Source organism: Atractosteus spatula, chromosome 2 (assembly GCF_055471065.1).
Source record: "Atractosteus spatula isolate fAtrSpa1 chromosome 2, fAtrSpa1.hap1, whole genome shotgun sequence".
Taxonomy (NCBI): Eukaryota; Metazoa; Chordata; class Actinopteri; order Semionotiformes; family Lepisosteidae; genus Atractosteus; species Atractosteus spatula.
Genome location: NC_142707.1, coordinates 56802213 through 56821684, shown reverse-complemented (window position 1 = coordinate 56821684; position 19472 = coordinate 56802213). Strand labels below are relative to the sequence as shown.

Genomic DNA, 19472 nt, shown 5'->3' with positions numbered 1-19472 from the left:
AATATTTTAAACAATTAGCAATTAAAAGCATTAGGAGAATATCTCTTTTGCAGAGTTAACAGCAATTTAGATAGATGGTAAAGTCCCTGAAACTTCCTAGCTGGACTTTAATTAGGGTATTGCATTTTCAGCAATTAATTACGATTATGTTTTTAAAAATTTAAATCTAATATTCTTAATATGGTTTGCATATAATTTTACGAAATAGAACTATAATGAAAAATATAAAGTTTAAAACCTTGCATTTTGAACTGCTGGTCTCAATACAGAAATATGTCAGATTGTTCATTTATATATTCAGAAACTTTAATAAATTCCCATAGTTCTTATCATAAAAAATAACAATATATTTTCTGCAGCAGGTGTGCTGACAATTTTTTTAACAGACATGACATGGGTAAATTCATTATGTTGATCAACATTTGTTAACAAGGCTCATTAAGAGGATGTCTATTGTGAAAGTCAGAAGCTAAAACTGTGTGTAGCCACTGCTTGAGGCAATACAATTTGTGCAGTGTTTTGCATTTCACATCAAGTTGTAGATGTTGTTTTGTGGGATTCTGTCTCATTTCTCTTATAAGAGCCTGAAGAGCCATCTGCATGTACACAGCTCTTTGAATCTAGCTGACAAATGTCATTTTATGGGCTTCAGCCCATAAAAGTTCAATGTCTGGCACATAGGACTTCACTGGGGAACTTTCAGTTTTACTTGGCTTCACAGGTGCATCCCAAGTTTCCTGCTTACCTCTCTGCTTAGTTTGGAAAGTAGTCTGCCTAGTTTTACAGCCAGATCTAGAATGTGTCTGAGATGTAAGACTCATTCCACTTTTTGATAACAAATTTCACTGTACTCAAAGGGATAAATTACCTATAATTTAACTATAATTACCTATAATTAACTATAAGATAACTTTCTCCTGATCTACTGTATGCCTCTCTACTGCCTTATACCTGATTTGTTTTGAAAGCACTTTGGAATTCATGTTTGATTTATTGTATTGATGTGAGTTGTGACATAAAATTCAACATATACCTGGGAAACCCACAGAGAGAGACATGCATTTACTCTGAAGTTAAGTTAAATCAATTTGATTCATACTGTACACAGAGACCTTTACACTTAGTTTGTGACCTTTCAAAGTTTTCTTTTGCAAGTGAAATGGTTAAGGGATTGTAGTAGCAAAGGGACTGAATATCATATTTGGAAATGTGTTTACACAGTGTCGGCATTTTATGGTTTTAAACGTTTTGAGTAAAGAGACTATTAAGTATGCTGTCCTATTTAAAAAGGTCATAATTTCAAGCTCAAGAAGCAACAAAATGTTTTTCAAGGAGGGTGAATAACTTTGCATGTACATGCTATACATTAATAACATTTAAAAGTACCATGGTATGGTACTGAAGTAAACAGTACACAAAAACTACGGTTAAGTAATTTCTAAGACTTAAGATAATATTCACAGGCCATTAATAACTTCTAGTTACTCCTCACAATCAGTTACAAACCTTGTGCACAATTTACAGATGATTTACACAGATGTGCAAGATGCAAAGTTGGAAAATGTTCAAAACAATGACAGCAAGACTAATTAAAGCTAGAAAACTGTTTTGATTCCATAGAATAAACAGATAAAGGATAAAGCATAAAGCAAGGATGAAGCAGAATAAAAGATGAATGATAAAGCGTACAGTTCAGAAAAAAGACGATGTTTTTTTGGAAGACTAAAGGATAATTTTCAATTTTTAAACATTTTTCTACTGAATTACTTTCCTGCAATCTTGAAAGGTTCTTCAACATTTCAGTTAATAAAAGTAAATTAAGAACTGAGAATGGACTGAGCCTTTCACTCAACTTCTATTTCTCTGACATATGTATGATTTTTAAAAGGAGTCCTAAAAGTCATCAACAAAACTATCCTTTAATAAGTCAATCTTTTAAGTCTAGCTTTCAAAGGCTCTTGCTACTTAGATAAAACTGTTGTTAAATAAAAAGAATGAGACTTCTATGTGCACTCTTCAGCACTGAAGAAAAAAGAAAAGAACTGCAATCACCATAGTGGGAGTCAGCAAAGAGCTGCAGCTATTTTTCTCCTTAATTCTCCTTAATTCACAAAGCAGAGTAAAAGCCTTGAACCAGATCTTTGATTCAGAGTTAGAAGACTTTTCTGAGTTTATAAAGAGAAAGTTACAAAAAATATTAATCAAAAGAAACAGCCTAAAGAGACTAGAAAAGTAGAGAGAGAAAAAAGGAATCTACTTAAATTATATTTTTAGTTCCTTAATGTACTCAATCATACTACTAAAACAACTAACTTAGGTCTGAAATCGAAAAAAAATATAATTTAAACAAAAGAATGTCTTCAGCTAAAGAATGTCCTAATAGGTCACATTTTCCATGAGTGCGTCGTGTCATGATGTCATTGTAGGCCTAGATACAACTTTAGAATCTAACCTTGCAAAGGTATCTAAATATACTGCTGGACCTGAACTCATTAAACATTAATATTTCCTGACTAATATTTCCATTACAGTTAGGAGCTTCCTGATGAAAAGAACAGAACCTCCTAGCCTCTCTTACTTCCCTTTTGTGTTTAACATTGTGTAAATCCTGACCATGTGCATTTGCTCCCCTTTTTCTACAACATGTATATCAATACAAAATATATAGGAATTATACAGGCTTTATGGGCATGAATAAATTAACATCAATCTTCATCACATTGATAATCTCACATCTGTTTTTTTAATACTATAGGCAATGTTTACATGGGTATGTAGCGTGTTGATTTTGTAGTATGTGTGATGCCGCTAGGGACATTGCCCTTTCGGGATGGTACTTATCCAACAGCTTTCTTCGGTTTGTGAATACCTTTGCTCACACTAAGATGGCAGTGAGAGAATGCCAGCATTCAAAATGGCATCAGCAGGCAATGGCTGGAACAGGAAACAGCTCTACACCTTATACCAGCCTATACAGTATAATCGACTGTCATGTCAGTAGCATGTGCACCAGAAGAGAAGCACTACAAATGCTATGTGTTGTTCCAGCTGTTAATTTAATGAATAAATGCAATATCTTATCATTAACTTGTTACAGCTAAATAACTGTGAGAAGGGTTGTGTGGCAATTTCAGGGTACAGCTTTCTGGTTAAATTGAACTCTGATCGTCACAAGGAGAGTATCATTGGCAATGCAGGAGACCATCTTACCCTGAATTGGCTGAGCCTAGTGAGGGGTGGACACCAGGCACAGGGATCTTCCCCATAATGAACAGCATGACCTCTGACCTCTGGTATGTGGGGAGAGTGTTGGCAAAAGACCCTGAAAAAAAAATAGGAAGAGTAGTATGAGAGTGCAGGTACAGTTAACACGAGAAAAGCAAAGCAAAAGTCATATATAGTTTAGGCATTATTTTTAATGTGATAAATAGGATCAATGGAGAATACCCCAGAGAAACAGATGAAGGTAAGACCATGATGGGTGCTCACTGAAATAAACTGTAAGCATTCTTCATTTTGGCCTCATGGTTTATACCAGAGTAGTGGTGACATATAAAGAGACTAAGTACCATTGTAATCTCAAAGTCAAAGGCAAAGTGATACAACAAAGTGATACAACACTAGATAAATGATCATTTCCCAAGGTTGACAGCTGTTGGCTGGTCTGAATTCGACAACTTTTGTTTAGGTAATCAAAAGGGATTCTGAGCAGTGACACTGAAAGAGGGACAGAACAGAGAAGCTCTAAAAACTTAAAAGGTATGGGAGTCCATGTACAGTAGTTGGAAAAGAGAAAGTGGTGTGACATATCACCTATTGTTTTGATGACTGCTTCCTGAAGTTGTCGCTCCTCGTGCTCCTTGATGATTTTGGAGCCAATGTTGACACAAGAGTCATAGGATCCGGTAAGTTCATAGTCAACACTGAGGCGAAGCTGTCTGAGCAGAGTGTTGAACACCTCCAGTACAGTAGGGCCTAGAGATGCACATAAAGAATGAGAATAATTTCTATGTGATTATTATTTTACCTAACCTCTCATTTACCATGAACGCCCACTTATTAAGCTTGTGAAGTGGAAGAGGAGAAGAAAACAGGCATTTTCTTAGGTAGGCCACCTTTATATTTATATTTAAAAATGGCAACAGGGCTGTTTAAGAAAGTGTTTTTTCGTATCCATGGACTGAGCCTTTGTTGAACAGCTCAGCAAGTACCTGCAAGAACACATTGTCTCTTTAATCATCACTTTAATATAATTCCAGCGGTGTGCAATCTGTGGTCCACTGGAAAGCTCTATACTGATCTGGTTTACTAACACTACCTCAGCAGGAAATCTTATTTTAATGTATTATTTCGTATCCATTCAAGAAATACACTGAGATCTGTCTTTGGGGAGCTACAGTATATCTAAAGCTGAATGAAAGAGACCCTGCGCTGATAAAAATATTAACCTTTGGTGCTCCCAGTAGTCAAAGTGATGTCGATTGCTAGGAATATACATAATCACTATAGAAGAGAGAATCAACTAGAAATGTAAGCTCAGGCTTGTTTCAACTTTCAGTCTCAGAAACATTTACAGTACATCCCAAAGTAAACAAGGAAACCCAACAGTTTATGGAACCATCATAAACTCCTTAAATTCTTGTGTAAACTCCAAATCCTGGGTTGTAGGCTGGATTTTTCCTGAATTTGAACACACATATTGCTTTTAACCACATTCTATTCAATTGATTTCTCCCTCTTCTCTAATTTAATCATCAAAAACAACTGTCATAAAGGTTTGAATTGTATTCTGATCTTTCCAAAGGAAAGGAGACACACATTTTGTTTGCATAATTAATTTTCCCACACTGAGGAAAAAAAATATTTAAAAGTTAACAAGCCTGTCCACATTCCCATCACAAACCAAAGACAACATGATCATTGCAAACTTCTCAATGTCAGTTCACTACACAAAGAAAATCAATTTTAGTGATCAAGGTCCCTCTAGTGGTTATAAGGTGAAGTTGAGCAAAGAAAAGAGAACGCATAGATGTACTGTACAGTACATAAAACCATTCTTCTGAAACAGTGGCATCAGCTTTGGTATTATACATAATTTTTAATTGAAAGAAACATGCTATGTACTTCCAGAATGCAGTAAATATATATCCATCATGACCAAGGTATGCAAAGCCAAGACCACATATCACATACTGCCACACAAAACCCACAAAACATTATTTTACTGTAATCTTTAATCAAAAGGACTAGTGTGTTTAATCTGGCAATCCAGATCTCTATTAAAACTATGAAAGGAAAAACAATACTAGCATGTTAGCATGTTATCCACTGGAGCAATGTTGCTGTTGCTGTTCATATTGTATCTTGACATTCAGATAAAGATCATTAATTAGATCATAAAATTACAAGATCCAGAAGAAGTAGTGGCAACTGATCTCCAGTAGCCTTCTGGCATTTGGGCATTCCCATAAGCAAAAGTACCATAAAGTACCACAAACACCAAAGGGGTTGAGTCTTCCACATGTCCTAATACCCTATAGTAATACCCAAGTGTCCATCAATACCTGCTATTAAATTCTTCACCTGTATTAACTGGAATTTATGGCTTTTGAATTATCCAAAGAAACTAACCCAGTCTGTTTCCCAGTCAGCTTGCAAGTTTTTATTAGCTCTTTTCCCATAGCGTGGTACCTTATAGGAGATATTAAGTTAATCTGAAGAGATGCGAGAAACCAATGCATGGTACTCCTTAGAACTGCAAACACAGGTAAAAATATTAGAAAGGCCAAAAAGGGGCTTTCCTTAGACGAGCTAAGATATCATAGGATGCAGTTCTTAATGAAGAAATTATGTTAATCTTACAGTACTCCGGGCACACCACAGGCTCATAGGACAGAGAGGAGATGAAGGTAGAAAAAAATGATTTACTAAGTAAATTAAAACATGAACATAATTCCTGGAATCCAAGGAGACACCCTTATTAAAGCTACCATAAAGATATTTTATTTTTAGGCCAGGATTCAGAAAGGGAAGGCTGGGGACCAGAAACAAGGGCTTTATTATGTCAATTAAGACATTACATTTTAATTCAGGATCCAATATGCTTTTCTATAATTCTGCGCAAGTCATTTGTACTGTCTTCAAAGCAGCTACTGTACATCCCTACTGTATGGAGGTCATTCATTATGAACATAATTTCCAAACTGATGTTTAACTTGTTTTTTTATGTTTTTTATTTGATGTTATCAAATCTGTTTGGTATGCCTCCACTTGTAACATCATATCCAAGCATTCAGGCGGTCTCTTCTATTACTTATCCATATTTGCACAAGAATAAAAGAGGTAAGTCAGCAAAAACTACTAGAGCTTTCTGCTACTTCATGTCTTCTAGCTCAGTACAACTCTTTTAATATTTAAAATTAATATTATTGCTACCTCTTTGTTATAACATGTACTTTTCTATGATAAATGTCATCTGCTAGTAACCTGAAGAGACCTAAATAGTGTCTAAGTAGTACTATATGGCTTGCGATTCTGAAAAAGTATGAGTAATTGCACCTACCTTGTATGTGTATCTGCAATTACGACACATTTACTACTTCTAAAAAAGTCAAAAGCCTTAGGACACCAATCAGTGGTTCTAACACTGCACACCTGTACACGACTAATAAGCTAATTTAAAGATGAGGTAACTCTTGGTATTTGGTATTGAACTTGATATTAAACAACGGTCTCCATTTTATAAACAGGAAAGGAACCAGTTCTTAATCCATATACATCAATTACCTTGGATTTGTGCAGGTGTCAATTTGTTTTATTCAAGAACAGTGCAGATTTAACTTACCAACAGAGCCACTGGCAGCTATAACTGCTGCTTCTGACAGCACCTCCACAATCCCAGCTCGCACAGTGGCAGAATTCTTGCTGTTTGCATCTAGGTGACCTAGAAGCTGCTGGATGACCAGATGGGAATGCTGGGACTGACAGCCATGAAGACACAGTGAGGGGATGACAGTAGAACAAACAAATGTTTATTTTGTATTAACAGTATAATCTACTTTTATAGAAAATATAAAATGTGCACCGAAACTGCTTTACTCCCAACTACACTCAACTACAATTCTAACAGTCTTAGACATTTTGCATTATTCTACACATTTCACTCAATTACAGAATTGCATAAATCCAACTTTACGTAAAAGTTATGTGCAGCCTCAGTATTGTTCCGCATTGCTTTCAGTGCATATCTTCTCTTAGATGTGTGTTCTATGGAATAATTTCTGGTGTGCATTTATACTGTTACCCTTTCAGTTATGGCTGAAAAGAGTTCTAGTGATGTGAAAAGCAAACCAACTCTACGAATTAAGTTAAGTTATGTGAAGTTCTTAATTACATAATTTTAGGCCAACATTCTTCACTTAAATTACAGTTTCATTATTAAAGTACTGTAGCGGTAATCCATTTTTGTATTAGAAAGTGTGTCATTGAGGGGAGAAGTAGAGGCCGGACAGCAGGATTGCAAGTTCGCAGGAGATTGTTGCCCTTAATAATTAACAGGTGTGTGCCGGTGACTGAGAGGGGATGAGAGAGAGAAATAGCATGTTTGTTAACACTCCATATGGCAAAAGACAGGATGAGGAATTTGTAGGGGAAGAGGGAGAAGGTTAGAACAGTCCCAGCACTTCTTTCTCAAGGGGTGGAAGGCAGAAATAACAATGTAATAGTGAACATTTTCTTTATACGATTACAGTCCTTTTATAATAATGAAATAAATTCTCAAGTGTGAAGTGCCAAATTTGAGTGAAAAGCAAAATTACTGAAATTTCGTCTTGTAAAAGGCTAGGCAGAACATAACCTTTACATAATTGAGGAGGTACTTGTTCTTTATGCAGAAACACAATGTTACTGTACATCAATCTACTGAAATTGTACTCAATTTGAATTAAGATTAAAGTTAATCCATAAAAAGCTGTATTTTGTTATACGGAAATTAGACTTTCAGCTTTATGGATCTGTGGAGAAAGAAAATCATATTAATGGCAAGTAACACCTGACAATGAGGTGATTAGATGTAATTGGTAAACATGATGGATTATACCACACTTCATAATGGCAGATCATGTATAGTTTACCATGAGCTGTTGTTATAAAGTTTTTGAAAATTCTGATCCATGTGAAATAAAGTTTACTACATAACAAAATTGATTTTGTGTCACTCAAATTATGCTGTAATAACAACAGATTAAGTTATCATTGTGGAAAACTCTAGCTGAGGCTTTGAGCAAATCATTGGTGCTCAATATACTGTACACTTTGCAACTATTGACTGTATCAAAAAATGTCATTTTTGCTTCAGCAGTGTATGGCCTTGCACAAACTAATCTCGCTAGTTCCTTTCAATATTGACAAGACTTTACAAGAATCAAGCACTTTAGAGATGGCTTAAAAACTGAAACACATAATTAAAATATATGTATGGAAATGATATAGAAACCTATAGGAATTAAAAGGCTTCAGATAAGTAAAATAAGTCAAAGACAAAATGAATTAATGAAAAAGTATAAAAAGATTATACAAGACAGAATGAATATACAAAATTAAAAACTTTTTTTTCAAGGCAAGCATTAGACAAGTATGTTTAATGTTTCTTCAATAGACAGAGCCATGAGGTAAGGGAAATACAGCCAGGGCAAAATGTTTGGAGACACAGAAAAGAACATTTGGCTCACCTGAATGGAATACATGATGATTTTGAAGCAACGAACAGCGAATGTTTTCCCTTCCCAAAGGGAGTGATTATCAAGGTGCCTTAAAAACACAACGATATTTGTTACTGCACTGTATCAATTCAATAAAGCCAACCATCTCAGTTTTTTACTGTATCCACACACCAGACAATGCCCTACAAATGATTTAACAGTACAAAGCAATAACACAATCACACCTCAAGACTTGCTAGATGGAAAACCCAATTAGACACATGACTCAGAATTTGGGAACTACCCATTCTATGTTCTGGAGGATATTATATCTTGGAATCACTCTGTTTTGAACTGAACAGGAACATCTTTCAATTAAGCTGAAGGAGATTCTAGACAGAGGGCAAAAGACACTTGCTTCCAAAGGGGGATAATTGGTTAAAAGGGGTTAATTGGCTTCTGGGAAAACTGGTCCTAGGAGTGAGTATATTCATGCCTGCGTATGAGTCTGAGTCTCCCCTGGGATGGACTGGTGTCCTGTCCGAAGTAAACCTGGCTTATACCCTCTGCTTGCCAGGAGAGGCTGCAGCTCCCCCACCACCCTGAATTGGGAGAAGCACTTAGAAATACAATGAATGGATGGATATATGCAATTTGTTTAAAAGGCTCACATGTTTCGGTCCTGGGTAGAAATAATTCTTAGGAACAAAAAATGAGCTATTTATGCATCTGCCAGCAACAGAAAACACTGCTGGGACATCAAATTGTGTAGTGACCTAGGCAAATAAAGACTGCTAGTTTCTGCTCAGATCAGTAAATACCAAAGATCAGGATAGGAGATACACAGAAAGCAATCATCTCTTCTTTTTAACTACATATGATCTTTGACATACAAACACATTAAGTCAACCACAGCGCACAAATGTACACCCATGGTACGGAACAACCCTCATCTCTACTCTTCTGGAATTAGGAATACACTCAGTCCTTCTTATGTACGAGGAATTGGGCCCAGACTTGAGCGAAAGTGCGGATTAGGAGAAAGAGGTATACCACACATCCAGCCCTCCTCAGTGCAAGCAACCCCCCCACATCGCTGGTTCCCTCTCGTTGACTCACATGAGGACAGGCTTGATGGCATTCTTGATGTTGCCGTAGGCAGCTCTGCCCAGTAGCTCTCTGAAACAGCGCTCAGTCAGTTCAGCTGGACTTTCCTTCTCCTTCTCTGTGGCCTGCAGGGGTGAGGGTGAGCGGCTGTATGTGCATACAAGAGGAAGCAGAATTGCTTTGTTTAAACAGCGATGCTGCAGGTCATTATAATGAAGGACTAGCTCCCCCACCATATGCATTTCAAGAATTCCTTGAAGCAGTGAAATCCAGTTGTTTCTTCCACTGACGTAATAATAAAAACAGTGCCCTCCAGATTTAGGCTCATCCTTATTAAGAAATAAGATGAAGTAAGACCAAATCATATCATGTCAAAGAATGATTTCCAGAATGGACAATGTGTCTGTATAAAAAAAATTAAAAAATGCAACATTGTTATATTAATAGCATTGCATTGAACATACTGGTCATAAATAATTTAAGACCAGAAACTTGAGGGTCACTTTTATTCATAACCCTGATGTCAGTATTGTATAAATCGTCCTCCGGTGTGGATTACACTGACAAGACACTTCGTGTAATGTGCTATAAGCATCTTTCTCTTCTGAGGGTCCATCTACCACTCCTTTGGGCAGAACTGCAATAATTTCTTTAGACTTTTTGCTTGCTTTGGTTCAAACCAAAAATGTTTGATTGCATTACTTCCCTCAACAACAGTTTTCTTACCATGCATAGTTATTTAAGACAGATTACAAAGTCCATTTCTCATTGTTATATTGTGTTTTGCTTCTTTCATTGAGGTGATGAATACACTATGTGTTGAAAGCACTGTATATACTCTATACATATTTTTTTTATCTAGATAGTATAAGATAGTCAAAGATATAAGTATGCTTTTTTTTATAGAAATGAGAAGATCCATTTAGATCAGGGTATATTACATTTTTTTTATTTAAACCACAGAAGATATCATTAAAGTGCTCAGTCTGACTACTGTTAATAGGTTTTGGACTACAAACACTGCTATGTTATAGCTCATTATGCATTATAAGAACTATAAACTCCCTCTCAGCTGCATCATTTATATGTTCTATGTTATACTTTCTATTTTTATGCATTATTTATCATGATTTTTTATAGCCTAAGCCCCATGGTAAAATCTTATGATGCAGCTTTATGACTGTTTGATCCTCACTGTTAGCTATCACATCATGCCAAGTTACTGAAAGCATGTCATCTCACTCTAGCCAGTGATGTCTTAAAAATGACATTACTTACTAAATAATCATTCAGAAACAGCCCATCAGTTTACAATTACACATGCATGTTTTTATATAAAATAGCAGAACCAAAATTCTGGGGAAAAAAGAACTAAAGACATTCTCTGCTAATCGGAAAGACCGACATGCAACTCCTACATGAAAGTAACCAAACCAAAAGCATAAAATCCAAGATCATCCTGAATGGTTTTTTTTTAAATTCAATTGTGTTGCTGTAAGCATTTCCAGCTATTCAGGACATGTCTTTTGGGACTTCACTCAGCTACAGTAGGTTGTCTTTATAGGTCACACCTGAGCCAAGGTGACACCTTATGTAGAAACTGCTGATGTTACAACACAAAGGCTAAAAAATGATTTGCACAGGCTTATAAAAAAACAAGTAATGTCATTTGTATTACATCAGTACTGATGGAGACCAATTTTCAATTCTGACAGCTTGTTATGTATTGTTTTTATTGTTTAACATGCTAATAAACCATTTTTTATGTATTGTTCAATATTTTTCTTGTGAACTGTTTTGTCTTAACACAAAAGAGACTCCATGTAAAACATTGAAGAGAAAATAAACTAATGCATATTATTTTTGCTGTGGTGTGTGCACTGTCCTTAGCATAGCCTTTTTTTCTTCTTAATACTGGAGTTACTGATTCTAATACTGTATGTATAATGAGAGAAACTCAAGAAAATAAAGTGGGCTAGTACATTTTTGAGAGAGATTATCTCCACAGTACATGAATCATGACAGCGGTCATATTACATCATACTGTATATAATTAAGACCCTTTCTGCAAGGGCAATACCGTATATTGTTACAAACAGGGGTTAAGTAAATAGAGAAATAGATAAATAAACTGAGCAGGTTAATCAATAATTAAATAATCATAATCCCCAAACTGTAAAGATTTTGGCAAGAATATACCTGAGCGTTTGATATAATTACACCTGAGTTATTTGTTCTCTGGCACAGCTTTGGTAAAAAAAGTAATAAATCAGGGATGCTGGGTTAAACAAATATCTATTAATAATGACAATGACACACTAAACAACGCACAACATAAACATACAGAATATAAGTTACCCTATGTACAAACAAGAAGTCTTCGAGGCCTATGTTCTGAACAGCAAAAAAAACCAGACTGCTTCCAAGTATTCAAATCCTCTACAATGCATAACAGGCCAAAAAGAGAAATAAACCTGCCTTCTATACCAAATAGAATATAACCTAGAGTTATATCTCTCTCTTTATAAACGCAGATGCTACAAAATCAAAAAGAAACCTACAGTATCTCCCTATTCTAAAAGTGTGTGCACTAACCATGAGAAGCCCTTTAAACCTAGCGATTCTTTATACAGAAAGTCAGAGGTTCCTGAAAACAACAGAAGGCCATGCTCTCTTAAGAAGGTTCAAATACTTAACTTGCATTTGGTCTTAAAGGCAAATAGGAACAAGGACCTCCCACCTCTTACTCTCTCCTCCTCTTTCTCTCCCTACCTGCCTGTTTTATATTCTGTTCTTGGACTTCTGATGACCCTTAATCATTTACCCATAACCTAATTAACCAAGATAAACTAGACAATTCCTCTGATAAATACAGTATGTCTCACACCCAGTACAACTCAGTAAACACCTCAGTTCAATTCTTGCTTTGAAGCTCTCAAGAACTTCAAACATCTACACTAGCCAGGTGTTGACCATTGTCTAGATTCTTAAGACACCTTTATAGACACTCCCGATAACCATAACAATATATAATAAATTACATAACAAATTAAACAAAAGGAAAAAGCCCGCTTCCTTAATGATTACTGACATAAGAAAGAAAGCACAGACCTGAATAGGACACCACTTCTCTATGCTCATCCAGGTTTTGACTTCACACCTTTCTCCACCCCTCTCCACTTTGCACTTCCTGAGTGGCCTCTTTGCCCCTCTTGCCTCCTCCCCTCTCCCAGCTTGTGTTCTTCTGTGCTATTTAATCTTTGCTGTCTGCCTTGTCTTTCTCACACCTGAAGAAGGCTTCACAGCCGAAACGTTCTCTCTTCTCTTTTCAGCATGAAATAAACCTATTTCTTGTTCCTTTGTAGTCTACATTATGTATACACAATGAGTTACATTAATGAACTGTTGCTGAATTTGTTACTTTGATTAACCAATTTTGATCTAATCAATTATTCAAAAAATAAATGAAGACAATAAATCAGGTTCCTAGACTTCAAAATGTAAATAATGAATAATTCTCCGGAACGTCAATTAAATTCACCAAGTTTCAAATTATACCATGACACAATCACTTTTAAAGCACAATAAAGAAGATAAAGATCTCACTTCTGACTGAAATACTTTAAATACGTTACATGAATCAAAGAGATTTGCAGGATGCAATGCCATATGCCAAAACCTGTAAAATTCAGTCCTGTCTAAGGAATGTAGTGGACAGCATTTCTTTTCCGCTTACTTTTTCAAGAACCTACAGTATTTAGAAGCTGCAGTCAATTGCAATAAACAATGTCAGAAAGAATATCCTCAGGTAATTACAGCACTGTCAGTGGGAGAACCCCTTGTTACCACCTGTTGTTCTTCTTCATACATAGTGACTTGGTGGTGCTATTTACACAAATTAACAAGCAGTTTAGAACACTCAGAAAAGTCACGAGAGGCACTGGCGTAATTTGAAAAAGTACTTGTGACATTTACACTGTTCATCATCCCCAAAAATGTAAACTGAAAAGGAATATAAAACGTTGAAAACACTGTGAGATGACAGGAGCCAATGCGTTGCAGGATACTGCACTGAGCCTCCTGTGCTTCTGTCACTCCTCAGCTCTTGGTTTCCTTGACCTGAGGGTGTTTATATCCCTCCTCCCACAGGTCACTGTCAATGCCCTGTCTGAAACATATGTTCTATATATGAAAATGTTTAGTTAGGCTTAGAACAACTGCTTACAAATTACATTTTGTAATTAAGAAAAGTACAGTATGTTCAAAACAACCAGAAAGACATTTAACAACTTGTGAAAACAAATTATTTAAATAGTAATAGTAAATAAAATATTTCATACTGAAACATAAGTTTTAAAACTATTGTCTTTAATTTCAAGTTCAAGTTCACGTTTATTTGTCATTCCAGCCATATACAAGTATGCAGTGGAATGAAATATCGTTCCTCCTGGTCTACGGTGCAAATACAGACAGGACACTGACATAGACATTGTAGACAGGATACACATAGTGCAGAGTACAAATAGTGCAAATTACAAGGCAAATACATAATACAATATACACAACACACTGGGGGAATTTAAACCCTGTTTCTGGAATTGGACTGGGGGCAAGTAGATTCCAGGGTGCTGAGGAGCCTGACAGCCTGTGGGGAAAAAGCTGTTGCAGAGTCTGGTGGAGCTAGCCCGTATACTGCAATATCTTTTTCCAGATGGTAGGAGGGCGGGAGTTTATGGGAGTGGTAGGAGGATTCATCTACTATACTGGAGGCCTTGTGTATGCAGTATTTGTGATAGATGACAGAAATGAAAGGGAGGGAGACTCCAATCATGTTTTCAGCTGTTTCCACAATTCGTTGCAGGGTCTTGTAGTCTAAAGCATTGCAATTCCCAAACCAAACAGTGATACAGCTGGTCAAGGTGCTCTCAATGGTGCTTCTGTAGAATGGGCGGGGGAAGGTTTGCCCTCCTCATTCGTCGCAGGAAATAAGAGACACTGTCATGGTCCACTGGAGACTACCGGCTCCCTCTACCACATGTTAATAAAGTTTATTGTATTACCCTGGAGGAGGGGGTAGCTCTCAGCCGTGGACTCCCAGAGGTTTCCTGACAGTTAAATGAGGTTTTTCCTCCCCCCTGTGCTGTGCAGCTTCTTCTACGTGTGGTACTTGCTCGGTCAACATCCAACCCCTAGAGGGCGCTCCACTTCTTTCCTGTTCTCTCGGTCAGGAAGTCCAGAATCCAGTTACAGAGGGAGGTGTTGAGGTTCAGTAAGCTCAATTTTTCTATCAGCTTCTGGGGGATGACTGTATTAAATGCTGAACTGAAGTCAACGAAAAGCATTCTTACATAAGAGTCTTTCTTGTCCAGGTGGGACAGGGCCAGGCGAAGGGCAAGATATACAGCATCATCAGTAGACCGGTTGGGGCGGTATGCAAACTGAAGGGGGTCCAGAGGGGTAGGGAGTCTGGACTTTATGGGCTCATGACTAGCCTCTCGAAGCACTTCATGATAATTGGTGTGAGTGCCACGGGGCAGTAATCATTGAGGCAGGACACGGCTGACTTTTTCGGCACTGGTATAATATTGGTGGATTTGAAGCATACGGGATGACCGCCTGGCACAAGGAGATATTACAAATATCTGTGAGGATGTCAGCTAACTGTTCTGCACATTCCTTGAGCACGCGACCAGGTATATTATTGGGTCCAGAAGCCTTATGTGGATAAACTTTGTCTAGTGTCCTCCTCACATCAGCTGCGGACAGGCAAAGCACCTGATCATCGGGGGAAGGGAATGTTCATTGCTTCACATTGTGCATAGAAGTTGTTCAGAACATCCAGGAAGGAGGCATCACTGTCACTGGCAAGTGGGGTAGTGCTGTAATCAGTAATGGCCTGGATGCCCTGCCACATGCGCCGCGTATCTCTGGTGTTCAGGAAGTGGCCATGGATTTTCCGTGCAAAGGTGTGCTTTGCCTTCCTAATGCCACGGTACAGGTTGGTTGCAGTCATAAGGGCTGCCTTGTCGACTGATCTGAATGCAGCATTACGGGTTCTTAGCAGTGCATGGACCTCTGCAGTCAGCCATGGCTTCTGGTTGGCCCGTGTGATAATAAATTTAGAGATAGTGACATCATCTATACACTTGCTGATGTAGCCAGTCACAGATGCTGCATACCCCTCTAAATTAATAAGATGATCATAGGAAGCAGCCTCCCTGAACATATTCCAATCTGTGTGCTCAAAACAGTCCTGTAATGCTGAGATGGGTCCATCTGGCCATACTCTGGTCTGTTTCAGAACCGGTTTAGCACATCTGAGCAGCAGTCTGTATGCTGGAATAAGAGTAGACTAGGTGGGAGCGGGGAACAACTCTGTATGCATCATGGGTATTTTTGTAAACTAAGTCCAGGATGTTTTCCCCTCTGGTTGCAAAGTTAACATATTGATAAAACTTAGGAAGAACTGTCTTAAGATCTGCATGATTGAAGTTGCCGGAAACAATGATAAAGCCGACAGGATGAGCAGTTTGCAGAACGCTGATGGCCCCATAAAGGACTCGCAGCGCCTCTTTAGAATCAGCACTGGGCGGGATGTACACCACCACAGTAAGAACAGTAATAAATTCCCTTGGTAAGTAGAAGGTTCTATACTTAATCTTTATTAATTCCACTGACGATGAGCAGTGACTGGAGACTACTGCAGCATTTTTGCACCATTCTTTGTTTATATAAACACACAAACTGCCTCCGCGAGACTTACCGGTTACTGAAGGAAGTCAGTTTATCTAGCTGAATGGCCATATCCAGAATATTGTGATTTAGCCATGTTTCAGTAAAAACAAAGACGCAGCACTCCATCTCTCGCTGAGTAGCCAGTTGTAATCTTAAGTAATCCAGTTTGTTCTCCAAAGAACGTACTGTATGTTGGAAAGTAGAATTGACGGGAGAGCCAGTCTGCTAGGATTAACTTAAAGCCTGGCCTGGATTCCAGCCCTCTTGCCTCATTTCTGTTTTCTTTCACACCACTTCCGGCACCTCCTCCCTCGGAAAACTGCAGCAGGTGGCTCCGCAATTCTGGGACCTGATCCTCACAGTAAGCCAAGGCTACTTAGCTTCTTCATCAGAATACCCAGCGGATAGTCCTTGCATCGTTTTCCAATTTCCAGTAGGGTCAGACGATCGTAGACATTTGAAAAATTTGGACAAGGCATAACATTTAATACTGGAACAATATTTAGCACCGTTTTTTTCCAGACCCGGATCAGCTGCTGCGTCTGTGCATGCCACCTTCTTGGTTGGTCTAAAGATCAACCATAATTGCAATAAAATTGCTAACTACAGAGAACGGTTGATTTTCTAACACTGACAGAAAACACAACAGAAACTCAGCAGTATCAAGACTACGTTTAAATACTGTTACGGTACAAACATGTCCAAATTTGCTCTGACTAGGTGGTGACAATTATCAAAGCAAATTAATACATCCTGCCTTAATAGTATACAGAGGTGGAGAGCTTGGGCACAACAGTACCTTCCCTCAGTCCCCTCTCTGCTCTGACATACCTCTCTGTGCCCTCTCCCTGCTGCAGGTTAAAGAGCAGCGATGGGACAATCTTGTCCATGTGCTGGGGGTCCCAGATGTTGGCCTGCAGCTCATCATTGACAGTCTTCCTCACCACGCCCTGCAGACCTTTGATGCCAGCCATGCGTATCCTATAGGGCACCAAAGTACAACACAACAGCTATAAATGAGAAGGCCACTAGTCCCATCATGCCTGTTTTTGGTTCTGTTTCAGTCACATAACCAGTACTGGTTATTTTTGGAATCCTCCTCACTTAGTAAGGAACAACTTAAGAGTGTCCAATCAAACCTGCACTCAGTGAACACAGGGAGAACATGCAAACTCTACTCAAAGTGGCATCCAAAATCTTAGTCAGACCCAGGATCCTAGAGCAGAGAGGCAACAGCGCAACTCTTATGCCACCGAAGTCGCACTTACTGTAGGTGTGATCTCCTCCAAAGGCTAGCAAAGTATTTTTTTTATTTAAAACCAAAAGAGCTAAGCAGGCAGAAATGGGAACTTGTAAAAAGAGGATTCAGCAATACAAAAACACCTTTCACAAAGAATGAATCCATTAGATGTAGAATTGCATTTTAACGTACAAACAAAATTGCACTGCTGGTGCCTGGACATGGCTGGCAGGACCTGACTTTGCAAAATAGAGCCCAGTGACTCATGCACAAGTAAAAGTGATTGAAAGCAGATAAGAATTCTCTAATCTCATTGCCAAGATAGGTCAATGTTTCTCTCAGCAATCCTTATCAATGGTTGTTGCTCAAATATTCAAGATTTAATCTATCCTTGGCGATTTCTTCTTCAGCTTTGTTTTGATAGGACATTTGTGTAACCTGTGTCACATGAGATGAGTGAAGATTAGTTAATTTCAAATTCATTTTCTCTCCTGAACTCTCAGATGTGATTTTACAAGGTTTTTATGAAACTCAGTTATGCCTTGAAATTGAACAGTCTCACACATAAGTTAAAACCAAAGTATTAGGTACTATTTAATACATCATTTTGATTAAACCCCTTTTTTTCCAGTGTTTTTCAAAAGTTAATTAAAGTGAAAAATTTAAATCAAAACTGAAAGCTCAATTCGAATGCTTTACGGGTGAAAGGAGTTACATGTCTGCAAAAACTGCAAACATACATCACTGGAAGAGGGTAAGTAATTTTGCAAAGCATTAAACGTACGGGATTTGAGTTTTCTTCTGGCATCGACGAAGAATGCACAACATACTCTGTCATGCAAGACACATTTAAGAGCTGCAATATGGTTTTGATGTGCATCAACAATTTTCTTAAATTATTTACCATTAGTGTTCTCCACTACTCTAACACCTGTAACTGGTCTCAAGTGTTATTGATTCATTGACAGGTCTTCCTTGTCATTAAAATAGTCTTCTTCTCTATACATCCACAAACCTAAAATGCTACTTTTTGTTTTGCAAAATACAGATCTATCAGGATTAACTTTTAAACAAAATGGATACAATTTCAGTAAAAGATTGCCATAAAACTGAAAACAGAGAAGGACTAGAATAATGCAAAATAAAGACTTTTGCACAGCTGTGTATCTATTAGTGTTCACTTCCTGTACTTCCTAAGTGCAACTGTATCTCAGCAAGATTTCAAGCTTCATCAAAATGTTTATGTATTATATTTATATTACTTATTTAAAGTATGATTATTTATATTTGTAATTTTGGGATTTTTCCAATTTAAATATCTACTGCAGCAGCCTGATTGCTTAACTGCCTGAACAGAGGAAAAACTATTGAATAAATGCACATGCAGTTCAAATGCAATGCATACAAAACTAGGGGCAATGTTACTAATGTTCCGATAAGGAGCTTATTTTGAAAAAGGTGCACAAGATATGAGGATCAAATTCAACAAATGTACTGTACCTTCAAGTACTGGAATTGTATTTCACATTACTGTAGCCTTATTATATTCACAAACATAAAACTAGTGCTCTTGATATTCTACTTATAAAAAACAGTGATTCATAAATCAATAATTAGTTTGATGCTTCATAATTAAAGAGATAGGTTTAGAGAAGGTGTTAAAGTAGAGAGGACCCAGACGCATCAATCGA

The 19472-nt window shown here is 37.5% G+C and overlaps 1 protein-coding gene across 1 annotated transcript in view; it reads right to left on the bottom strand.

Moving 5' to 3' along the window:
* Positions 1-19472, bottom strand: part of efr3ba (EFR3 homolog Ba (S. cerevisiae)) — a 62966-nt gene that overhangs the window by 15023 nt on the left and 28471 nt on the right. Inside the window, exons 7-12 of the mRNA XM_088938138.1 lie at positions 17373-17522; positions 9819-9953; positions 8730-8808; positions 6845-6980; positions 3814-3975; positions 3211-3322 (exon numbers count right to left, since the gene is read on the bottom strand). Coding sequence (XP_088794264.1) covers positions 3211-3322; positions 3814-3975; positions 6845-6980; positions 8730-8808; positions 9819-9953; positions 17373-17522 — 774 coding nt within the window. The remainder of the gene's footprint in view (positions 1-3210; positions 3323-3813; positions 3976-6844; positions 6981-8729; positions 8809-9818; positions 9954-17372; positions 17523-19472) is intronic.